Source organism: Taudactylus pleione, unplaced genomic scaffold, assembly GCF_031769625.1.
Source record: "Taudactylus pleione unplaced genomic scaffold, aTauple2 ptg000431l, whole genome shotgun sequence".
Lineage (NCBI taxonomy): Eukaryota > Metazoa > Chordata > Amphibia > Anura > Myobatrachidae > Taudactylus > Taudactylus pleione.
The window spans coordinates 2295299-2322118 of NW_028284833.1; the positions used below are offsets into that span (position 1 = coordinate 2295299).

Below are 26820 nucleotides of genomic sequence, written 5' to 3' on the forward strand. Positions count from 1 at the left end.
CTATTAAATAACCATTTAATTTTACAGGTTCAACTTTTTGAAACATACTGGGGAGGGGGGGTCGGACATGAAGAAGAACTATAATTGGAAGGAGGAAAATGTTCTCACTCAGTAACTTTGTTACTTCTTCGCTACTTAAATCTATAGTGCAAAGTTTTTAGAGTCTGTTGACTTTATGTTGTTTTATATCATAGGTTGACCTGTGTATGTTTTTTTAATTATTTTTATTATTATTATTATTATTATTATTATTATTATTATTATTATTCATGTATTTTTAATAATATGGTTTTAGAAGAAACTTTTTTTTTTTAATACAGTAGGTCAGAAAAAAAAGATCTCAAAGTACCATTGGCTAATATAAATTCTATTCGCATGTATGAACAAAAAAATAAGAATACTCTTTTATACGGTTTCATGGCAATTTCTACTAGGAGAATTAACTTCCAATCGCCTTCATTAGAACAGCTGCCTTCATTATTTTTGCCTTTCTTTGTAACAAGGACATTCATCATGGTTTGGCTGGGGTTAAGTGCTTAGCGGGTTATACTCTGTTGGTGCAAAATGTTATTTTTTCTCCTTTTTGGACGCTTTCTTCTTGTTCCCTCCTGAAGGTGCAGGAGCCTTCCCTTCCTGTTTCACAGCAGCATTAAGAGTAGCAGTTCCTGGGATATACACATTCTGTCTGTAGTCAGGCACATGCTGCAGAGTAAACTGCGGCCCGTAACAGGCCCCCAGACCCATAGTCCCTGTGCCGCATCCAATGTTGGAACTTTCAGCAGCTTCTGTAACATGAAAGGGAAATATTTAAATTGAAAACGGCTCACAGATTCAGAGGGAGATTTATCAAACCTTCCAAAGAGAGTAAAAGGAGGTGTTACCCATAAAAACCAATCAGATTCCAGCTATCATTTACCTGGGGCTGCCTAGTCTGTCAGAATGCTTGGCATAAAGAAGGTGGCCCAGGCAGTGGGTTTGTGAAAGGCAGCCTGCTGCCTGCTATTGCAGAGTGATATGTGGAGATCTTAAGCTCGAGTCGCAAGATAAGGCAGTGTCTTGACATGCATTTGATTTTGACAATATTTTGGATTCATTATGTTTGTGTTCTGTGAACATTATACAACGGAATCTATTATTAACATTTATATGCATAAAGATCAATAGATCAGTTACAAAATTGGGTTAGTTTGGATGGAAAAGTAACAAAGCATAGTTGGTCAACACTGGGATGTAGTGTGAGGCAGTCAGTAACATGCTCTCCATATTGTATGCTATTCAGTAGAATACTCTGTATTGTATTGTGGTCACTGCAATCAATACTGTCCTTATTTTATGGTGCACACTGGGATGTACTCTGTACTTTATAGCGCTCACTAGGATGCTCTCTGTACTCTGTAGTGGTCACTAGGATGCTCTCTGTATTGTATGGAGGACTAGAATGTATGGAGGACTAGAATGTTCTCTTTATAGTATAATGATCACGGAGATGTCTCTGTATTGTTTAGAAGTCACTAGGGTTGACGCTGGGAATTGTCAACAAGTATTGATAAAGGTATTACGGGACTATTGCAACATAGTTCAATGAGTTTTGGTACAATGAAAGCCTACTTTACATTGTAAAATAAATCATTCAGGGGCCAATTTATCATATCCCACATTTTAAATGCAGATGGAATATGAAAATATTGCCTAAATTCACAAAGTGAAAATGAAAATTTTCACACGAATTTAGGAAAAATATCTTGCTGGAAGCAGAATGATAACTTACCCTATCAGACTGCTTCTGGGTCCAGTGTTGATGCTCTAATTGTACATGCACAGTCAATGGCTGGTACAAGCATTAGTGGGGGGCAATGGAGAGGGATCCAAAAGATCCCTGTCTTCAAAAAAAATTGCGATACAGAAGCCCATCTTCATATCTAATAGAATAGCAGCAACCATAGAACACTATGGGCACTGCTTTGTAGTCAGAAATGGATATGTCCGATATCTGCCGCGATCCCTCCATCTTAAATCCTGATTATTTATAAAATTTGTGGGTACTCCCCAAAACTGGGTGTTTTCAGAGTATATTCTGCAAAAATGTGCCCCTAAGGGCTAAGAACAAGGCACAAGGAACAGTGTCGGACTGATGCAAGAAGGGCCCACCGGGGAAATACAGTCATAGCAGCCTATACTTAAGGTGTGTGACCAGCCACCAGAGTCCGTGTGGCCAGCCACCACAGATGCTTGGCTAACCATTAAGTGAATCTTGTGTAGTTTCTATAGAAGTGCTCCAAGCTTCCCCTCTAATAGAGTAACATTGTATAATTTGAGAGCATAGTCTGGAACCTGACGTCTTAGAGGAGAGGTGGGCCCTCAGGTAGTGGAGCCCACTGGAGATTTCCCCAGTACAACTGTCGGCCAGTCCAACCCTGACGAGGGATAGCGTTGTATGCAGTGGCGGCTCCAAGGGTGGGGCTGCAGCACAGTCCAAAATTCAAATAGGGGAGTCACACCAACTGCCAGTGAGTCCCAGCCAGCGATGTTTGGCAGCGTTTGGGGTGGCAGTTGGTGTGGCTCCCTTATTTGAATTTTGAATTGCGCTGCAGCCCCATCTCTGGAGCCGCCACTGGCTGTATGACATATTTTTGAAGAACGTTTGAATATTACACCATGCACAATAGTTTTAAAAACTAACCAGTTGCTGATGCCAGGATCATGGCCTGAAGCCTCTCTGTTTCCACAGGGTTGTTTGGCCAGACACCGGCTTCTTCTGCAGGCTGAGCGCTAAGGAATCAGACATTGAGCGGGAATATATGGTAAATTGAAAATAAGGAGAATGTTATTTAATTGTACAGAAACTTCTACGCAGTCAACAATAACCAGGTGTATATTAGTAGTGTAGAGTACAACAGGAAAATATTGTCACTTTACTCAGAAACTTGTTGGAACAAACCCCAGCATTTTAAAGTGCAATTTGTATATTCTGCGCACGGATGGTTTGCAGAGGAGTCACATAGCGCTAACAATCTGGCACCAGTTAACTAAGATGAAGCTCAGTATAATAGGCATTGTTTTCAATTCAGTTTAAGGAATCTGGGCCTGATTCAGACCCACTCGCAAGCGCTATGCGCTCGCAAGCGGGTTGATGTTGGGGAAATGCGCGTGCGCAAGCCCCGGAGCGAGTGAGAAATTCACTCGCTCCAGGGCTCGCTACAAACGGGGCGGCTGTCGATGTTGATTGACAGCTCGCCCCGTTTTGTAGGCGGGGAGGGGGGTTGGCTTTACAAACGGAGGCGTTCCTGAAGGAACACCTGCCGTTTGGTGGTGGCCTCATTGACATCAACAGTGATGTCAGTGGTGAGCTTCCGGCTCTATTAGAGCCGAAAGCTCAATGGGGCTTGCGGGAACGAGACCCTACCACAAGGGTCTCGCCGCAAGCGCAATGGTCGTGACCATCACCTGGCCGCTCGCAAAAGCTGTGGGTGGTCACCCACAGCATAGCGAGCGGCCAGGAGGCAGGTTTAAAAAAAACATACGGCCGCCCTGATTCAGAGCAAGCGCTCGCTTTTTGCGAGCGGCTCTGAATCAGGCCCTAAGTCATTGAAATAAATAAAATAAGTATTTCCACATTGTTTCAGAGTCTGGAAGGTACTGTATAAAATCCTGTATCAACTTGTAACTTTAGATGAGTAAAGGCACTTTTGTTTCATAGATAAAAAAGCATTGGGTATTATATTGAGGTTTTATGGGCTTATACAAGTAAGAACTTCATTTAGATGAAGTTATTTATAATATGCATCAGAATTAGATTTCTTGCCTATATTAATGTAATTCTCTCCTCCTGCCTCAGCCATCTTCAGCCTACTGTATTCTTAAGTTTGCTGTCGGCATCATTTTCCTCTCTATTTGCACCACCTAAGCTGCCCCCCTCTGCCGATCATCTTACTGCCCTCTGTCCCCCTTATAATCACATTAGAATTTTCTATCTCTCTCCTACAAAGCTCTCAGTCTCACCAGTATATACATCTGCAGCCAGATTTCCTCACATACACCTCCCTGCTCCCTTTCCTCTGCCAATGACTGCTGTCTTACCTCCTCCCTGACGTTTTGCCATTCTCACAACCCATGCCCTCCTATGCTCCAGTCTTTCATCCGCCTCCAACCTCCCAGCCTTCAAACGTGTCCTTAAAACTAATTTTTGCATTCTATCTTAATAACCCGTCTCCTAACTCTGCAATCTCTGCCCACCTCTATTCTTCTCCCTATTGTGTCCACCCATCTCCCCTATAGATTGTAAGCTTGTGTAAGCAGTGCCCTATTTCTCTACATAATTAGTGTCCTCACTAGGCTGTTTTAGTGGGGCGCACGCCCTGCCCAATTTGAAAGTGTTAAAATGCGCCCTGCTTTAATGACAGCGCCCCGCTCAAACAGCCGTCCCCACCCGTGGACCGCAGTGTCCTGCGCGGTGGTGGGGAGGTTAGTCGATACAATCAACATCGAGTGTGAATAGCTGCGGGGGAGAGCTTGGGGGCTGCACAGCATCTCCGAAAGCGCAGGGCACGCCCCCTACAGTGATGAAACGGAAGCGTGTCTCAATGCCATGCCCCCTTTTCAAGTGACCACACCCCCCTTTTGGGGCAAAAGTGCCCATATTAGATAGCTGCCCTCCCTGGCCCAGCCCCTAGAGTGAACATTAATGATTATGGTAATTGCACAATGTAAATATGTAAGTATGTATTTATGTAAATCTGCTAGCTGTTCTTATGTAACGTAGGGGGACATGTATCAAGTTTTCTAGAGAGTGGACAAGTGGAGATGTTTCCCATAGCAACCAATAAGCTGTACCTATCATTTTACAGAATGTACTTGATAAATGCTACCTCGAAACTGATTGGTTGCTATAGGCAACTTCTCACTTGTCCACTTCTACACTGTTGAGAAGGCTTGGTACATCTCTCCCTTAGTTTTATTTAGCTTGTTGAGCACTACAGAAACCTTGTGGCACCTTATGAATAAAAGGTAATACTACTATTACTACTACTACTAATAATAATAATCATGCACCAGAATTTAATGGAAAATGTTTACAAAACTTACTAACCCACTCGTCCCAGGTCTTTGCGTCTGTGAAAAGTGCCAGTCCATGTTGGCCTGTGCCTGCTGAAAAAAAAAAAAAAAAGGGGGAAGAGAAAACAAACAAACAAAAAATTGTAATGAGTATTATGAGAAACAGTGTACGCCTAAATATGTAATATGCAGATGCTAGAAGCCTCCCTGGAATTATTAGCATTTCACTTAAACCGAATTGTAGATCTTGTCTTGAAATGTAAAAAAAAAAATGATAATAATATATTATATTTTTTTTACCCGTAATGTTATGTTCAATTTCATGCATGACAGATTACAAAAAAAAAAATCATAAGTACATTGGTATAATATGTACACTATGGGGTAAATTTACTACGCTGAGAGTTATGGAGAGTTTGCAAACTCGGCAGAGTTTGGGCATTTTTTCCCACTCTCAAATTTACTAATGTCAAACTCGGGAGAGAGTTAGCAAACTCTCTTCAATTCACCATCGGCAAAACTCGAGAACCTTTTTCACTAGTGAAGATAGGATTCTGGAACTTACCAAGCAGAGAGTTTCTAAACTCTCATGAGATGGGAAAACTCTCCTGTAAAAACTCATGAAAAAAATACACCTGCCTGTGATCTGAGAGTTTGGCAGAAACATACACAGATCGCTGTGATCCATGTATGTTTCTGTCTGTAAATATAAAAAAAAACATATCAGAAAAAAAATGACATAGGGCCCCACCCCAAAAGCCTTTCCAGCCTATCCTGGTTTCTAAAATTATGGGGAACAAAATATGTAGGGTTCCACCGTAATTTAGAAACCAACACCAGGCTGCAGGGCCAGTCTTGGTTTTAAATATAGGGGGGAAAAAATTGCATAGGGTTCCCCCTATATTTAAAACCAGCACCAGACCCAAAACGGCCGGGCTGTAATGCCACAGCCCGGAGACCTTTTCACCGGGTCTCCGAGGCCAAAGCATTATAAACCCAAGCCGGGGATTTCAGGGGATGTGGGGATCCCCCAAAAAAGAGGTCCCCCATCTCCCTTAACCCCAGGCTTGGTCTGAAGCCCGGGGTTCTTCCCCGCACCCCTGGAGCGTTGGGTACGGGGGTAATAAAGTGGGGAAATATAAGCAAACTAGTGTATTTTACAGTGGGACTACAGGTGCCAGCATGCCTGCCCTTTGGCACTTGTGGAACTACAAGTTCCAGCAGACGGGCGGCACCTGTACCCCCACTGTAAAATAAATAGTTAATGTCGAAGCTGGATAATTGACTGAGACAAGACCAGTTTAAAATTTTAGAAAATTAGATCGCAAGACGCCATTTTGCGAATGGCCGCATAAGCGCCATTTTAGATAAACTTACACTTTAGTACATGTGGTGATACTACTATTAGCAACATGTGACTGCATCTTTCACCATTTCTCATACACACATTACTACGCACAATTGCGCTGTAAACTAGTTGCATATTAGAGAATGCATAAGACTTTGTATGAAATCGCTGTTTTATTAGCTTTATGCGCACGCATCTGCCCCAAGTTAACTAGCGTCCTTATATCAAACTCCGCATACACACACATTACATATTCACACATAAGGTTTAATAAGCTTTAAAGTATAAGATTTAAGTTGGTTCAGTTAGTATAAATGCTGTGAAATAAAGATATTTGATAACTAGGGTTTTATACATGCTAAGAAAGCCGTGTTTGGTTTCGTACTGATGCGTACTCTTTCAACAGAATTCCGGTACTATCGGTGTGGAGATCGCATCATGCATTCTCAACTTATGGACCGCAGAGACTTCAAGCAACAAAATGTATAACTGTTAGGATTTTGCATGGGGGCGGGAGGGCAGAGACCCCCAGTTGTTAGAGGCTGGGTGAGTCTATTTGAATCAGCCTGTTAAACTCTCTGTAACAGATGCTTCCTCCCTGGGAACCAATGACATCAGCAACAAACTTCTCTATTGTCCGGTCTATTCTGGGGGGGTATAAATATGTGTGCTCAAACACTGGGATTTTAGTCTTCTTGCTGAATGCTGAATGACGACGGGGTTTCTTGCTGATGCCTATCATCTGGTCCGGAAGCGCTGCGTATGTATACTGTACTTGAGGTCTGTATAATTCCTTTGCATCTGATTGTGTCTGGATCAATAGCGTGTAACTGACTGTACTTTTTACTTGAATAATACTTTGTGCTTCGGAACCACACGTTCCAAGTCTGGAGTTTTTTTATTTACTGTAAGACTGCGTACGCAAATTAGCGTCATCCTTAGAGATTTATAGGTAGGATTTTAGAAGGTACAGGCAGGGGTATATAGAGGTTCTGATCCAGTATCGTTAGTTGGGGGCTCGTAGTAGTGAGGTCACTTACCTACTCACACGGAACATACGGCTATCGATATCTTAGCAAAGGGTGGAGTGGCCACATGCAGGGTTTTCCTGTAACCGCTTTGTGCTGAAAAATCGCTATCCGTTTTCGTGTGAGCAAAGGAAGCTGACTAGAATCCAGGGACAAGAAAGAAAAAAGTCTGTTTTCCTTTGTTGATAGAACCTAACATTTAAAGGGGTGCCGCAGTATTGAGTACGCGGTTGAGTTGCAGTTTTGCGCACAGTAAAGACGCACTTTTGCATATGCAGCTAAAAAGTAATTATACGGTTGTGTGGTACTCGCATTATTGTGTATGCGGATGATTGCACAATAGCGTATACGTACTTCCGGTTCTGCTGCCACGTGTTTAAACAAAGCCGTTGAGGTCTACCTTTTTCAATTGTTATCAATATCTGGGTTAACGTTTGTTTTTCTGCACAGGAAAAAGTGTGTAACAGTGAATATTTGTTGGACAAAGTTAAGGGTATCGTATGATCCTTAAGGGCTAGGTGCAAGGGTTAGTCTAGCCGCTCGGTAGGTAGCTTTACCGTTCTATACACAGTAGCAGGTGTACATGTTGTCTTTGTTGTAGAGAGGTGCGTGGAACTGGCCAACATATAAACTTCCATAGGTGTGGAAGTTGCCTTACTAAATCTTATCCGGGTGTGGAAGTTGCCTTTTTCAAATCTTATCCAAGTGTGTGGGTGCCACCGACTTAAATCGTCCACAGGTAAGTGAAAGTATCTTGATTGTCTTTCACCAGTTTAAATCTTTATTGAAAAGCGTAGGATTTTGTCTCAGAATGGGAGCCATGCAAACTGTAGAGATGTTAGACAATGATGTGCTGCTAATGGAGGCGCCGATTGGATCGGCCCGTCATATTATGCATACTAAGTACGGTACTTATGCAATAAGGTATTGTGATGTATGGTTTAAAATGATGATGAAGATTTCCGACCGCACTGACTGGTTGGCGCATGCGCATTATGACCCATATGCATGCGCAGTTGTGCGAACATCACTAGGAGCGAACGAGTGGCCGCTTACGAGAGGCTCTGAATCAGGCCCTAAGTACGGTACTTATGCAATAAGGTATTGTGATGTATGATTTAAAATAATGATGAAGAGTGTTAGACCGTTTCCCAGAATTTGTAGTTTTGATAAGGATGTATTAGATAATGTCCGGTTTCACATCAGTCTGATGCGCTCCTGAGAGAAAAAGGTCAAATATTGTGAATGTTTAAAATTGTGGCAGCATGAAGGGGATGCGTGGCTTAAAAATGTGCAAACGACGCAAACTAGCGTTGCAAGCGCATTGCCAGAGAATGCATCCGCAGCGCTGAATTGCAATACGAGCGAGTCGCAAAATGGCGCGCATGTGCGGCAAGGTAGCATTGTGGAGAGTATTGCCAGCAGTTCACGCTCACCTCCCCCACCTTATGTGGATGGAGGTGCAAGTACAGTTACCAAAAATACCCATAAAAATGTAACAAGCAATTTGTACCCCCTCTTAAGTAACCATAAAGAAAATGTATATGATCAGATGTGGATGATGAGCCTATTGTAATGTCTGTCATTTCCCATGCTGTACAAATGATAGATGCTGCATCACCACAATCACGAGTGGTGCCGCCATCTCCATCAGTAACAGCAAGGGAAGTGTTAACACTCCCTGCACCCATAGAGGAAGTTGTTCATACCATACGTAGCAGCAGGAGATTAAACCCCCAGCCAGGTAACCAGGTCAGAGGTAGCAACGCTACTGCTCTGCATCCCATTCAGACAATAACTGTTCCGAATGGAAATGCAGATGCGAACGGTGTAGTGCCCACGAGGGAAGTAGTAATGCATTGTCCATGGACAAGAGCAGAACTAAATTCCATCATAAATGATTTCCCCGATCCCAAAAAGGAACTAGCCAAATGTCAAAGATTTTTGAGAAATTTGGGTAGTTATCATGAACCAACTAATAAAGATTGGCGTGTGGTGTTAAGGGCCTGTCTGCCACGCAATACCGACGTGACAAAATTTATCACGGATTGTGTATTGGATGGTGACGTTCCTTTAACAGACAAAGTAAACCAAGGTAACATTTCCCGCATTGTGACTCAATTAGGTATATATTTTCCAGAAGTAGTTAACTGGAACAAAATGTTCACAATCAAGCAAAAGGAGAGTGAAACTGCAGAAGACTATTGCGACCGGGCTCTGCAGGCTATCACCCAGTACACTGAGATAGAAGATATTAAAGATAGCAGTCACCACAGGGGCATGATAGTCACGGTACTCATGGATGGTCTGAAGGAGAACTTAAAGACTCGGGTTCAGACCTCACAGCCTGGCTGGAGGGGACTCACAATAGATAACCTCATAGAGTCTGCCATAGAACATGATAAAAACATCTCAAAAAAGAGGGAGATAAAGAGCGAAAAACTAATGGCTGTAAGTATCCAAGCTCTGGAGGGAATGACTGTAACATCACAGCCAACAGACACACTCGCACCTGCACACACACTTACACCTGCCCTCACTAACCCACACAACAACAAACACAGCTCTATTCCGCTAACCCAATCCAACCACAGGTCCCATACTCATATCCCCCAGAATACCCTTACCCTCCCTATCCTTACCCATATCCACCACCTTTACCCTCTACTCAAACCTCACAACAACACATGTTTTCACCTGATCCACGGGCATGTTTTAATTGTAAACAAACAGGACACTTAAGTAGAAATTGTACAGTAAAACGAGTAGGAACCCCAAATCAGGGAAGACCTGGATATCCCCATAAGGGATATGCACAGAGACCAGCAAATGTTCAACAGGCACCAGCTCCAATTGTGGCCATTAATGCTTTATTGGAGAATGGTAGCCAACACTAGGGGTCAGGTAGTCTACAGATAGTCAGGTTAATGGGAAGTACTAGGGAAGAACCGGTCATGATGGTTGATGTAGCTGGTACTGAATATCCTTTTCTTGTAGACACAGGGGCAACCAGGTCAGTGATGAAATCTCCCGTTAATTTACAGGTGACCAACGAGACAGTACCAACAATGGGTGTAACAGGTAAAGTGGAACATTATCCTTTAACAAAGTCCACAGAGGTTACTATTGGGCCGTTGCATACCAAACATTCTTTTCTTCTGGCTTCTGCGACCCCTACTAACCTGCTGGGAAGAGACTTGTTATGTAAAATGGGATGTGTTATATATTGCACCCCTGATGGTGTATTTTTAGATAACCCAGAGAGAATGGTACACGAGGTACGGAATATGTTGGACACTCCTCAAAGGATAATGTATCACTCTACAAGTTTAAATGAAAATCCATCACAGGTAGATGAAATGTTGTCCCAAATTCCCTTTGGACCAAGGATGGACAGGACACTGGATTAATGGCAAACGTAAGCCCTATAATGGTAAACTTAAAAAGTGGTAGGCAAGCTCCAAAAATTCCCCAGTACCCACTAAAACTGGAGGTAGAATTAGGGGTGTTTCCAGTAATTGAGCGATTATTGCAACAGGGAATTTTAGTTTGTACAGCTAGTGTAGCCAACAGTCCCATCTTTCCAGTAAAGAAGAGTGGTGGGAGGGGTTATAGGCTGGTACAAGACCTTAGAGGTGTTAATAAGGTAGTAGAGAGCCAATTCCCTGTAGTGCCAAATCCAGCTGTCATCCTGATGCAGATCCCACCAAATGCAACCCATTTCACTGTCATTGTCTGTTCTGCTTTCTTCTCTGTGCCTCTCCACCCTGACTTTCAGTACCTATTCGCATTTACATATAGAGGTGTGCAATATACATGGACACGATTACCCCAAGGTTTCATAGACAGCCCCAGTATCTTCTCTCAGGCATTGCACGACTGTTTACAATCTTTTCAACCTGCCAATGGATCTGTTCTAATTTAATATGTGGACGATTTATTGCTATGTTCTGACTCGTTTATGTCATGTTTGAATGATACTAAACTTTTGTTACTTCATCTCTCGCAAACAGGACACAAGGTGGCTAAGGACAAACTACACCGTGCCAATACAGAGTAAAATATTTGGGACACTGCTTAACCCAGGGGTTACGACATCTTACAAATGATAGAATCCAGGCCATACAAAACATGACACTGCCGCAGAATCAACAGCAAATTCGTACCTTCTTGGGAATGTGTGGATATTGTAGGATGTGGATCCCAGGTTTTTCTATTTTGGCCTTGTCTTTACAGGAATTAGTCTCTTCCTCAAAGCCCGATCGTGTCATACACATAGAGGAATCAGAGCAGGCTTTCCTTAATCTTAAGGATAGCCTGACAAAAGCTCCTGCATTGGGAATACCTGATTATGAAAAACCTTTTGATTTGTACTGTACGGAAGCCGATGGTTGTGCTGCAGGTGTCCTTACACAAAAACATGGTGATGCCAGTAACATACTACAGTGCCCAATTGGACACGGTAGCAAGATCACTCCCCACCTGTTTGAGAAGTGTAGCAGCTACCGCTCTATTGGTGAGTAAAAGTGAGGACATAGTTCTGGGCCATGATATGATTGTCTACACTTCCCATGCTGTATCTGCTCTGTTGAACTCAGCTCAAACCAGACACGTCTCTTCAGCTAGGTTTACCAAATGGGAACTAGCCCTAATTGCACCTGCAAACATCACTGTTAAACGTTGCAGCACACTGAATCCAGCAACGTATTTACCATATGTACAACATGATGTACAAAGGGTGGAAGGAGAGGAGTTGCTGGCGGGAGGTGAGTTCAGCAGACATAATGATAGGCACGATTGTATGACATATCTGAATCAGACCTTTACTGCTAGACCTGACATACATGACACACCTTTAGAGAATGTGAATGTGACCTTTTATACGGATGGGAGTATAAACAAAACATAGACAAACAGACACAGGTGAATTATGTACAGGTTATGCTGTTGTAAATGACACAGACATCATAGAAGCTAAAGCTCTGGTCCTCCTCACTCAGCCCAGGTGGCAGAGTTAGTAGCACTAACTAGAGCGTGTGAACTGGCAGCAGGCAAATCTGCTAACATTTACACTGACTCCAGGTATGCATTTGGGGTGGTGCACGATTTTGGGGCTCTATGGCGTCTGAGAACTTTTATGACAGCAGCAGGCACACCAGTTGCACACTCTCGACACTTAAAACATCTTTTAGAGGCAATCCAACTGCCCAAAACAGTGGCAGTAATTAAATGTAAAGCCCATACATGTGAGGATGACCCGGTGTCACTAGGCAACAACAGGGCCGATGAAGCTGCAAAATGGGCAGCAGGGTTGAAAATGTTTTCTTTGACTGAAAAAATTATGTCTTCCCAAACAATTGATATGCTGAAATTAATTGACATGCAAAATTTGTGTTCAATTCAGGAAAAATCCATTTGGAAGTCCAAGGGATGTGGGCAAGAGTCCTCCGGGCTCTGGAGGGACAGACAAGGTAAACCAATAGCCCCCAAGGCATATTACCCCAGCCTGGCTGAGGCAGTACACGGTCTGACTCATCTGGGAAAACAAGGTATGTGCAAGTTGGTGAGGGCATACTGGTGCGCACCAGGGTTTTCTTCACAAGTAGAAAAGATAGCAATGTTCTGTCTGACCTGCTTGAGGAAGAACATAGGGAAAGTGATCCCTACCGAACCGTCCCACATTCCACCGACTGATGGACCTTTCCAGGTGATACAAATTGATTTCATCCAATTACCACACTGCAGGAACCTTAAGTATGTATTAGTGTGCACAGACATATTTTCTTACTGGGTTGAGGCCTCCCCAGCGGCCACTAATACTGCTGCGTTTACTGCCAAGAAAATAGTTCAGGAATTTGTATGCAGGTACGGTATCCCTAAAATCATCGAGAGTGATAGGGGTACTCATTTCACAGGTGATGTTTTTCAAAATATGTGTAAGCTGATGGGTATTCATACCCCCTACCGACTGCAAGCCAGTGCCAAGGTAGAGAGGATGAACGGGACTATTAAAAATAAGTTAAGTAAAATCATGGCAGAGACTGGACTAGGATGGCCAGAAGCATTACCGTTGGTCCTACATAGCATAAGGACCACTCCTAGACCTCCTCTGAATCTGTCCCCATTTGAAATATTGTTCGGTAGGCAACCTCATTTGATCATAAGTCCACAGGAAGACCTGAAGGGTAACAACGAGGTAACTGTAAAGTATCTTATATCAATGAGTAAGCAGTTAAAGCAACAGCAGCAGAAACTGAAATTGTTGTCTAATGATATGCCTGAAACTAACTGTCATGATGTTGAACCAGGAGAATATGTAATGATCAGAAATTTCTTGCGTTCAGGTTGTTTGACTGATCGGTAGGAAGGTCCGTACCAGGTGCTGCTGACGAGTACTACATCTTTGAAGGTGGCCGAGAGAGATACCTGGGTCCATTCCACTCACTGCAAAAAGGTCAATCAACCGGTGGAGAAACAAGTCGGAGACAAGGCTGATAGTGTGGACCTGTCACTCGCGAGCTTGTTCCGGGAGGATTTGAAAAGGTTGTAGTGAGATATGGATAGGCCTGCTGTGTTCATTTTCATATTCTCTTTTAGAGTGTTCACCATCTTGGTCGGTTCGGGGATATCCAGTTTCTGTGATGGGAGACCGATCGAGGAAATGGGAGCTGATGGCAGTGCTGAGGGAGTGGAGTCAGGAGGAATGCAATGCCAATCAGGGGAGTGTCTGACCAATCATATTACTGTTATTGTTAAGAGAGCTGTCATCCCGGATACTCGGGGAAGGTGTGGAGGTTTCTCATCTGAAGATTCCTGTATTTGTGAGCTTTGTGGGTCCCTAGTTGATGAGAACTGTATCCAACGGTGCCAACCTAAATATAATCCATACTGGGGTGGGTATCCTTTAGAGGATTATCATAGCATGGTAGGCAAAGTGTTAAATCAAACTGATTGCTGGGTGTGTTCACATGTGCCACAGGGACAGCATAATGTATGGTTGGTGCCATTTCTGCTGAATATCATGGACATTTTAGAATTACAGAAAGGGAAAACATTGGATGGAAAATTTCTCTCATCCAAACCACCTCACTTCAAACTCTATCAATTCCAAGTAGATAGATCACTTTTGTGTTTAAACATAACCAACCCCAATAAACCCGGGAGTTGGGAAGTGACGGGGAATAATCAGAAGATGACCTTCTCACAAAGAGCTGATAATGAGTCCATAAACCATGATCTGTTACGCTCAATTAAATCTGGTGGGAAATATTTTAGGTATAGGTATACATTGAGTTCCACCAAAGAAATTATTGGTAAGGTGCCAAATGGTTATTGTGCTAAAATAATACAGCCAGAAACTTGCATATACCAGATGGAAGACACAGAAATAGGATTGTTTGCAAGGGAAATGTGCTTAATGATAATGATGCATACTATTCCATATGTTCTCCCTGATAATGTATATTTGATATGTGGAAGAAAAGCGTATAATTGGCTCTCCCCGAGTTCCGAAGGATTGTGTTACCTGGGAAGAGTAGTCCCAGAAATTATGACCCTCACACATGTTGAAATGCTTGGTATACATAAAAACACACCGTCACCATATCTTCACACACAATATGAACACAGAGGCAAAAGAAATATGATACCTGGTGACATGCATAAAGCCACTCAGTTAATCAGTGAGACAACTGGCTTTCAAGTTTTAGTTGCACTGGATCCCACCAGGATTGCTCGGGGTACATTAAATTTTAGATATATTCAGGAACTTGCTAAATTGATAGATAATATCACCGAGATGTACGATGACACATTCAGGTATACAGGGAGAGAATTGCAAGCATACAAGAAAGAACTGGTGCAACACAGGCTAGTGTTGCATTATTTAACTGCTGTTACTGGAGGGTATTGCGTAACGTTAGCCACCTAATTTGGAGTAAAATGTTGCACCTATATCACCAATGATACCAGCGACCCTAAGGAGGTGATAGACCGGAAGATGGATGAAATCCTGCAGCTAAAGTGGGAATTTCGTAAGAACCATAATGCTTCAGTGGCTGAAGTAGGGGAAAAGATAGAAGGATGGGTGTCATGGCTGAACCCAGTGAAATGGTTCTCAGGTCTAGGGGAATGGGTCGTGTGATGCCCTGGGGTGGTCCTGGGCTGGACGTTTTTCGGGGTGCACTGCACCCCAGATGTGAACCCCTTAGTGTTAGGGACTGCTAGTGACAGAGAAGCCGTGACGTGGCCTAGCAGCTTCCCATGTATTTGCAAATGCATGCAACTAATATCTCTGATTTCTATGACCATATAGTTTTCATATATTGTTGCAGGTACTATTCAGTGTGCTGAGGAACAATAGGGGGTGCTGGTTCTAGTAGTGCTAGTTGGAGTTCCCAGGGGTGACTCCCAGGTAAGCTGGCTCTCAATGTGGATGCATTTATGTATGTGCCTTTATCAGGAGGCCTTACATTTGACAAAATGTATGTGCCTTTATCATGAGGCCTTATAATTGGTATATTTTACATTTGGGGTGAGCGTTCGGGCGTAAGGCCCCCGGGGCTGGTCTGGCTGGGCCCCCTCATGGCATCACCACTTAATACACATAGTTACTTTTTACATCACATATTATGTTTGTATTTTTTTCATGTAATAATTCACATATATTTTAACCCCTTTTTCCAACACTCATTAATTAGCCTTACACACCTATACTTTACACTGCACTGTCACTCTTTTTCCAAATTTCATGTGATGCCCTGGGGGGGTCCTGGGCTGGATGTTTTTCGGGGTGCACTGCACCCCGGATGTGAACCCCTTAGTGTTAGGGACTGCTAGTGACAGAGAAGCCGTGACGTGGCCTAGCAGCTTCCCATGTATTTGCAAATGCATGCAACTAATATCTCTGATTTCTATGACCATATAGTTTTCATATATTGTTGCAGGTACTATTCAGTGTGCTGAGGAACAATAGGGGGTTAAACCCCCCTCCTTTTTCTACTTAGTATGACCCCTCCCTTTCATGCACCTGATTAGTGCTGCTAGATTGATTGAGCAGCTGCCATTTTTTGTTTGTTTGGTATGAGTGGCATGAAGGAGCCAGCATTAGTAGGGCATGCTGGTTCTAGTGCTTGTTGGAGTTCCCAGGGGTGACTCCCAGGTAAGCTGGCTCTCAATGTGGATGCATTTATGTATGTGCCTTTATCAGGAGGCCTTACATTTGACAAAATTTATATGTGCCTTTATCATGAGGCCTTATAATTGGTATATTTTACATTTGGGGTGAGCGTTCGGGCGTAAGGCCCCCGGGGCTGGTCTGGCTGGGCCCCCTCATGGCATCACCACTTAATACACATAGTAAATTGATAGATAATATCACCGAGATGTACGATGACACATTAAGGGTATACAGGGAGAGAATTGCAAGCGTACAAGAAAGAACTGGTGCAACACAGGCTAGTGTTGCATTATTTAACTGCTGTTACTGGAGGGTATTGCGTAACATTAGCCACCTAATTTGGAGTAAAATGTTTCACCTATATCACCAATGATACCAGCGACCCTAAGGAGGTGATAGACCAGAAGATGGATGAAATCCTGCAGCTAAAGTGGGAATTTCGTAAGAACCATAATGCTTCAGTGGCTGAAGTAGGGGAAAAGATAGAAGGATGGGTGTCATGGCTGAACCCAGTGAAATGGTTCTCAGGTCTAGGGGAATGGGTCCAGGAAGTGATCATCAGCATAGGCAAATTCTTGATCCTTATACTAATTGTCATCATAATAATTGGCATATGCGTCCGGTGTGTTCCTATTGTGTTGAAGTGTGGAAAATGTAAGAATAGAGTAAAACGAAAGAATGAAATTATGATGGTGGCCAGTATGAATACCGAAGTAAATACAGAACTGCATTACAACCCTGAGCTAGGAAATACCATCATTTAATGTACTATATTTAGACATGCATAGAATGTATTATTGAAATGTTATTTTTAAAACACCTCAGATAATGTAAAGTCTCACTTCCCCTTCAAGACTGCTTTTATAAGACTGGTGCATTCCCACACCTTTCACATGATCTTCCAAGATCCGCGGTGTGCGTATAATAGTAGTTTTATGTCTTCACCCAGAGACACATTATTGATGGATTAAGAACCACCTTGTGCCATCCCATAATAACACGAAATAATATGTAAATGTAAGCCTAAGATAAAAATTCCAATAACAGATTGTGATAGCATGTTGTTTGCTATCAAAGGGTGGACTGTCGAAGCTGGATAATTGACTGAGACAAGACCAGTTTAAAATTGTATCGCAGCGATGCCATCTTGCGACTGGCTGCAAGACTCCATTTTAGAAAATGAGATCGCAAGACGCCATTTTGCGAATGGCCGCCTAAGCGCCATTTTAAATAAACTTACACTTTAGTACATGTGGCGATACTGCTATTCGCAACATGCGACTGCATCTTTCACCATTTCTCATACACACATTAATACGCACAATTGCGCTGTTAACTAGTCGCATATTAGAGAATGCATAAGACTGTATGAAATCACTGTTTTATTAGCTTTATGCGCACGCATCTGCCCCAAGTTAACTAGCGTCCTTATATCAAACTCCGCATACTCACACATTACATATTCACACATAAGGTTTAATAAGCTTTAAAGTATAAGATTTAAGTTGGTTCAGTTAGTATAAATGCTGTGAAATAAAGATATTTGATAACTAGGGTTTTATACATGCTAAGAAAGCCGTGTTTGGTTTCGTAGTGATGCGTACTCTTTCAACAGAATTCCGGTACTATCGGTGTGGAGATCGCATCATGCATTCTCAACTTATGGACCGCAGAGACTTCAAGCAACAAAATGTATAACTGTTAGGATTTTGCATGGGGGCGGGAGGGCAGAGACCCCCAGTTGTTAGAGGCTGGGTGAGTCTATTTGAACCAGCCTGTTAAACTCTCTGTAACAGATGCTTCCTCCCTGGGAACCAATGACATCAGCAACAAACTTCTCTATTGTCCGGTTAATTCTGGGGGGTATAAATATGTGTGCTCAAACACTGGGATTTTAGTCTTCTTGCTGAATGCTGAATGACGACGGGGGTTTCTTGCTGATGCCTATCATCTAGTCCGGAAGCGCTGCGTATGTATACTGTACTTGGGGTCTGTATAATTCCTTTGCGTCTAATTGTGTCTGGATCAATAATGTGTAACTGACTGTACTTTTTACTTGAATAATACTTTGTGCTTCAGAACCACACGTTCCAAGTCTGGAGTATTTTATTTACTGTAAGACTGCGTACGCAAATTAGCGTCATCCTTAGAGGTTTATAGGTAGGATTTTAGAAGGTACAGGCAGGGGTATATAGAGGTTCTGATCCAGTATCGTTCTTAAGGAAAGACAAAACACACACACCGTGATTAGCTTTATTACATACACCTACCCATTCACACATACTTACCTATACCAGATGTTTCTGTCCCCTTCTCCAGTAGAATCCTTAATGACTGGCCCTGCAAAAGAGATTTCATACTCACCTATATCCTGGCGCTGGTCTCCGCAGCATCCCGGGACTTGGCAAAACAAAAAAAATGACTTACCCGACCAGACGGACCCACTATCTTTGTGTGTGTTGCCACACATACAGATAGCTCGCGAATGCCAGCTGACGGGACTGCACTGGGTTTGCACGTCCCGCCAGCCAATCAGCGGCCACTAACTCTAGAGCGGCTGCTGATTATCTCCGGCTACTGACAGTTCCCACGTGGGAACTGTCAGTAGCCGGAGCCAATCAGCGGCCGCTCTACAGTTAGCATGCAAAGCCTGTGCAGTCCCCTCAGCTGGCATTCGGGAGGTATCAGTATGTGTGGCAACACACATACTGATACCGGGAGTGTGGATCGGTAAGCTTGTGGTTTTTTTTCCAAAGTCCATGGATTACTGCGGAGACCAGCGCCAGGATATAGGTGAGCATGCAATCTTTTTTGCACGGCCAGTCATTACGGATTCTACTGGAGAAGAGGACATCTGGCATAGGTAAGTATGTGTGAATGGGTAGTTGTATGTAATATGTATGTAATACTATTTATTTTACAGTGGGGGTACAGGTGCCGCCCGTCTGCTGGCACTTGTAGTTCCACAAGTGCCAAAGGGCAGGCATGCTAGCACCTGTAGGCCCACTGTAAAATACAATAGTTTACTTATATTTACCCACTTTATTACCCCCGTACCCAACACTCCAGGGGTGCGGGGAAAAGCCCCGGGCTTCAGTCCAAGCCTAGGGTTTCGGGGGGGGGGGGGGGGACCGGCTTGGGCTGATAATGCTTTGGCCCCGGAGCCCCGGTGAAAGGGTCTCCGGGCTGTGGCATTACAGCCCGGCTGTTTTGGGTCTGGTTCTGGTTTTAAATATAGGGGGGACCCTACACAATTATTTCCCCCCTATATTTAAAACCAGGACTGGCCCTGCAGCCTGGTGTTGGTTTCCAAATTACGGGCGAACCCTACACATTTTGTTCCCCAGGACAGGCTGCCAAGTCTGGGGCTGGTTAAGCTTTAGAGGGGGGGGGACCTATGTAATTTCTTTTAACTTTTAACCCGTTTTTTTACAGAATAGAGCACAAGCGGCTTACACATATCTCACTGATATGTGCAGGCTGCTTGCTCGGGAGAGTTTTGCCGAAAGAAGACACTGCAAACTCGGGGGAGAAATCTCCTGCAAACCCTGCTACTCGGGAGAGAAATCTCGTTCTGCTTCACCATCGGCCATCTCACTCTCAGCTAAACTCACTTCTTTGTAAATTTGCGAGATCTCCGGTGCTTCAAATCACCCGAGTTTAGGTGAAGCTAATCGAGTTGAAAAAAATAAAACTCTCCCAGACTCGATTCTTAGTAAATTTACCCCTATGGGTCTAATTCAGTGGTGGAAGCTTTACAGGTACTTACATAGTTGAGCGATTATTATTTGCTACTACGCATGGGCATAAAGTCCTGGAAACACCTAGAGCGCATTCATCACCCTGAGTTTGCGGCTGCATACACTGGGCCTGATTCAGATCCGCTCGCAATCGCATAGCGCTCGAAGCGGGTCGATGGTGGGCCAGTGCGCATGCGCATGCGCGAGCCCCGGAGCGAGCTCCTAAAGCATCCAAAAGGGGCGGCTGTCGATGTTGCGGGGAGGGGGGGTGGCTGCGGGGAGGAACGCCTGCCGTTTGAGGGCGGCCCTACTGACATCACTCGTGATGTCAGTAGGTGGACTTCCTGCTCTATTAGAGCAGGAAGTCCACTGGGGCTTGCAGGCCACGAGACCCTACCGTAAGGGTCTCGTCGCAAGCCCGATGGTCGCGATGGTCTTGACCATCGCGACCATCACCTGGCCGCTCGCTTAAGCTATGGATGGTCACCCACAGCTATGCGAGTGGCCAGGAGGCCGCAAATTAAAAAACAAGCGCCCGCCGTGATTCAGAGTGAGCGCTTGCTTTTTGCGAGCGGCACTGAACCAGGCCCACTGTCGCGTATGGGACTGCTATCATGAGGAACGGAGAGGCAAAACCATGGGCGTACCTGGGTGGTGAATGGGCGGTGGCCTGAAGTAAGCACAAATAAAAGGCAGTCTCTGAGGGCGTCAGTGATCGTGGCTGCATTCTCAGCCGCAGAGCCGCAGCCACAGAGGCCTTGTTCAGCGGAATTTTAGAAGCAGATACTGCGGCTGTGATAGGCTGGGACAAGTGTTTGCGGTGAATGCGATAATGCGCCGATGGTGATGTGTTTGGAGTTGCACCGTCTACAAGTATTGAAAGTGGGTGTCTCAGGGCTTGCACATTCCGCTGCACGGTAATACACAACGGAAAGGCTGAAACTAGCATTCGCATATTATCGCAGCAGCCGCACCACTTGCATCCACCTGTGAATTAGGCCATATGTGTTTCCAGAACAGTCCGAAGGCACCAAAGTATCTAATTTTCACAAAATATTTCCGAAAAAACTGAAAATTACAATCCGTAAACAATCCAGCTACTATGGAAATGTGAAATCCCCTACACAACACATTCCTAACAATATACAAAGATCATGCCCTGGGAGATGGCTGTTAGTAACCCTACCTGATCCTATACTGTACATAATCAAATTTACACATTCTTAGTGCATCTAAATATGATTTGGAATTTTCTTTTTGTTTAAAACTACATTGCTGAGATTCTCGGGAAAAAATATATACTTATACAAAATTCAGCAAAAAAATATATGGTGGCCGAATTATTACAATACAGGTTGAGTCTCCCATATCCAAATATTCCGAAATACGGAATATTCCTAAATATGGAATTTTTTTGGCATGACTGAGATAATGAAACCTTTGATTTTTGATGGTTCAATGTACACAAACTTTGTCTAAGGCACAAATTGTTAAAAATATTGTATAAAATTACCTGCAGGCTGTGTGTATAAGGTGTATATAACACATAAATGCATTCTGTGTGTATATTTGGGTCCTATACCCAAGATATTTCATCATTATGGTATGCAAATATTCCAAGATACGGAATATTCCCTTATCCAAAATACCCCTGGTCCCAAGCATTTTGGATATGGGAGACTCAACTTGTATAATCAAAGAATGTGATTATGTTAAAGGCATAACATCTTGCCCCATAATCATATCTTCACCTAATCTATGTACGTTTCCCATAAGTGCCTTGAATCTTTGCATATATTTTAGAATATTATAAATGTGGATACAACATTGTGAAGGGCCTCCACCACAATGTTTCTGGAGCTAAACTTCTCTTTGTAGCAGTGATGTGCGGTGAGTTCAATGGCTGGGGAGGCACACATGGAGATGGGTCTGAGTGCTTGGAGCCTGGCTTACCCCCTACTCACTGTAACTCTCCCCTCACTACACTAAGCTTCAGCGTCCATTGATTCTTCTACCTGCACCACTGTGTCTTCTCTTGCTGCTGAGCCCTGATCTCTAAACACTGCAGTGCACTTCCTGGTTACATGTCACATCTAAGGTGTCCATCAGTGCTCAAGGCATGCCTCTATTAGCTCTCTTCCTGTGCAGCTTACTGCCTGTGGTGTGGCTCCGCCCCCAGCTCTGCCAGCAGTGTCTGACTATACAGAAGTGAGGCTGAGCTGTTGCTCCCTCAACTCTCGTCTCTCTGCAGTCCCAGGGAGCTCCACAAAGCTGGTGAGTGTTAATTATAAAAATTATTACAATAAACAAAGAAGATTTTTTTATGTTATAAATATCTACTTTGCATTATAATCATTTTTAGATCAAATCTCAAGAATATGACAGGGGAGGCTCTGTCTCCCCTGCCTAACCTGACTGTACGTCCCTGCTTTGGAGTGGTTGTTAATTTTTTGTGCCCCATAGTAGTGCCCTAGTTCATTGTATGCCCCATAGTGTCCTAATTCATTGTATACCCCATAGTAGTGCCCTAATTAATTTTATATCCCATAGTAGTGCCCTAGTTCATTTTATGAACCATAGTAGTGCCCTAGTTCATTTTATGAACCATAGTAGTGTCCTAGTTCATTTTATGCCCCATAGTAGTGCCCTAGTTCATTGTATTCCCCATAGTAGTGCCCTAGTTCATTTTATGCCCCATAGTAGTGCCCTAGTTAATTTTATGAACCACAGTAGTGCTCTAGTTAATGTTATGCTCCATAGCTCCCTGAATTATTGTATGTCTCATAGTAGTGTCCTATTTTACATTGTACCACACAGTGACCCCATTTCATATTATACCACATTGTAGTGCCTCCAGTTTACAATATGCCACATTGTAGTGTGTAATGTACACATTATGCCACACAGTGCCCCAATGCCATGCAGTGTCCCCGGTACATATAATGCGACACTGAAATGCCCCATTTCATATTATGCTACGTTGTAGTTCCCACAGTTCATATAATGCCACTTTATAGTGTGTCCAGTTTATTTTAAATCACACTGTAGTGCCCCCAGATCATACTGTGCAACATTGTTGTCCCCACTTCTTATTATGCCACATTACAGTACCCCTCTAGTTCATATTATGCCACATTACAGTACCCCTCTAGTTCATTTTACGCCACATTATAATACCCCTCTAGTTCATATTATGCCACATTACAGTGCCCCCAGTTAATAATATGCCACATTAGAGTGCACCAAATTCATATTATGCCCCACTATAATTCCTAAAATTCATATTGTGCCATATTACTGTGCCCTCCAGTTCTGGTAAATGGTTACATCCATTTCAAAAATATTTTGGGAATACCGAGTCTTGCAAGGGTCCCTGCTACATAGGGCCACTCCACTCGAGTGAAATGCTATTTTAGAGCCTAATGATGTGATGACTGTAGAACTGGAATTGGAATGAGAAATTACAAGATTAATGATGATCTTCTAATGTTGCCCATAAATCCTGTTTGGTCCACATGTCAGTAATGATGGAATTTAGCTTTCACGACAAGTCAGGACCTCAATGCCCAAGTGCACCCGTAAACGTCTACAAAATTGAAAAAAATTTCAGTCCGCACTACACTACAGGAGGCGTGGCGTGTTTTGCGTGCTTTACACTGCGCATACCGAGAAAGTGCATGCACGCGTATGCATGATTTCAGACCTTGACAAATTATGGACTCCTAAAATATAGACTGACCTGCTGAATTCGGGATGCCTGGGAGGTAAATTAGAAGGTTACATATCCCTTATAGTCCCAGGGAACGCAGAGATGAGATTTTGTATCACTAATTCCACTATTCCCAGTGTTACAGTAACAAGCCTCATTCTCTACAATTTAGCATCCTTCCGCTGTATAACACCTCAGAATGGGGATGGTGTGTCTTCCTGCATAATCCTGTTTGTCACTGGCTATTTTATAATGACTTAGTTGCAATGGGCTTAAGCACTGGTGCATTTTGATGCGGCCCAGCTCTGCAATCATTTACTACAAAGGGAAATTGCAGGGTGACGTGTCATCTGTAATTCATCCTGCAATCACTGTAGTGTGGTAACTGTGTATGAGGACCACAATAGTGTAATCTCCTGCCCATAATCCGCCCACCGCGTCAGTCACAGCTCTTCTAATGGCGCGGGTACAGTGTGGGGTGGGGGGAGTAAAGCCTGTGGATGTCACTGGATTTCATTTAAAAATCAAATGACTTATTGTTTCTGTGCGTGTGCCGCCTAGCCCTGCAGAAATCTCCATTGTAATGGCGCTCACTGTGAATCAGATAAACAATACAAATGTAAGCATCTAATTAAAATAAGTGGATTGGACGAAAAGATGCCTCGCTCAGTACTACCGACTCATTCATCCTGTGCATATGTTTCCTCATTTGTACTCTCTCTGCATTCGCTGGAACTGAAATAGTCAGCAGGCTTTATATAGAGGATTTATACTTCACAAGCCAATGCAGGCCACAGAATGAAGACATGGCCTAGTTGTAAAGCTGCATATCAAATACTTATGCCTGCAATTCCCTACACAGTTGCCATGACAACCTATTGCCAGTTTGTTTACACAACCCTGCATGTGCTGCTGTTTCAGCATAGTATGACATTGGGGGTATTTGCTTTTTATTTTAAGTGGGTGTTAAAAATAACGACTGATATTGGAATAAAGAACCAAGGAACACAACGAGTAACAGAGGACAATCAACAGGAAGAAAATAACATATAAAGCACGCTGGATAGAACAAGTAAACCATACGAAAAAAAAATGATATCCTTAAATTTGTAACAGGTCTAGTTACCCAGGTTGTATCAGGTAATTTACAAAACTTACCTGATACAGTCCTTGAAGAAGGCCTGATTGGCCGAAACGCGTCGACGCCCAGTTTTCCACACACGTGACTAAGGAAGCAGAGAGCCTTGTGCACAGCCTCACGCTGCTACTCCTTATCCTCCTAACAGGAAACAGCAGGAAACAGCACCCTCCTCTGCCATACTACAGAGCAGCGTGCATTAGAAGCAGAGGGTTGAGCGAGTGGTCCGGCTGGACTGACTGCGGCAATTGAAATCATACCGCACTGCTCCCCTCCTCCACACACCACATGGATAGTGCAACACGTGACATTCAGTGAAGACGCCGACCGGTAAGCCCCGCTAGCGGGACGCTGCAGTCACACTTTGCACGGCTCACTCTATCACCGGGACATTGCTTCAGACAGTGCAGGGACACGTACGTGGATATTCACATACGGAGAGCTACCTTTCTACATAAGGTTACCCTCACTTCCCTAGCACATTGCAAGTAGCCAAAGGGACATACACATACTTGTCTTTTTAGACATAGGGTACCGTATATATTTACGGGAAGGTAACCCCCTCAAAGGGCACACCTACCACCCGGACATTATTTACCCACTTGGGATCAGTCCTATTGGCTGACTTTTTCTTGGCTACTAGTCGGTATGGACAAATACTGAGCTGATATTATAACATAAGGGTACCGTATATATTTACGGAAAGGTAACCCCCTCAAAGGGCACACCTGCCACCCAGACATACCTTGATCCTTCCATATAGGACTTAATCATCATATATAATTTTTATTAGATTATTTTACTATCATACTCCTACTACCAGAAAGGAGACATATAAGAGTCTAAAATAGCCATCCATATCACTAGACGCATTGGTATATGGTGTCTATATAAATAAAAGATTGTTTATAACATTCATTAGATCTGTTGTCATCTCCACATTTTTTACCTTAGCTACATTTTCTATAATATGATATATAGACAAGGTGAGCGCATGGTACAAAATCTATATTTATCAATTTACAAAACTTGCAAAGATGCTCCTCAGGTGCAGACACAGGGCCCGATTCACTGCCGATCGCAACTACGATTACGCACGCAATCGGCCGATTGTTGCGCACTGTGCATGCGTAAGCATTGCGGTGTGTGAACCGGCCACTGCGATCGGGACTGCGATCGCAGTGACTATGCAGACCCATTGCTGAGTGATTGACAGGAAGCACTGTTTGTGGGTGGTGACGGGGGGTGGTCGGGGAAACGCAGGCGTGCCAGTGCGTTTGAACACCGTTGCATGGGCGTGCATAAATTACCAACTGCGAAGCCATATGCAGCTTGAGCGCTCAGTTTGCGATAAAGTTAGCAATTTCCGAGTAAGGTCAGAGCTTGTGCAAGTGTGCGTGAGGCGGTGATGGTACTCCATGTTACCGATGGTTTCAAAAGTTTTGCTAAGTATTAGGGATGTGTGTAAGGTAAAGTGGGCGTCCTTATGTAGTGCTGCGACGGCATAGCGATCACAATGGATTAGCATACCATCACAGATAGGGACAGATTATAGGTGGGACGGATGGGGCGATCGTCCAGGGGCCCCCACACATTGGGGGCCCACACACTGCCACAAACATTCCGA

The 26820-nt window shown here is 43.6% G+C and overlaps 1 protein-coding gene across 1 annotated transcript in view; it reads right to left on the bottom strand.

Annotated features, from left to right (window-relative positions):
• Nucleotides 1-283: 283 nt before the first annotated feature.
• Nucleotides 284-26820, bottom strand: part of LOC148506017 (protocadherin gamma-A4-like) — a 73164-nt gene continuing 46627 nt past the window's right edge. Inside the window, exons 2-4 of the mRNA XM_088447379.1 lie at nucleotides 5087-5142; nucleotides 2681-2769; nucleotides 284-785 (exon numbers count right to left, since the gene is read on the bottom strand). Coding sequence (XP_088303505.1) covers nucleotides 568-785; nucleotides 2681-2769; nucleotides 5087-5130 — 351 coding nt within the window. The 5' untranslated portion in view covers nucleotides 5131-5142 and the 3' untranslated portion in view covers nucleotides 284-567. The remainder of the gene's footprint in view (nucleotides 786-2680; nucleotides 2770-5086; nucleotides 5143-26820) is intronic.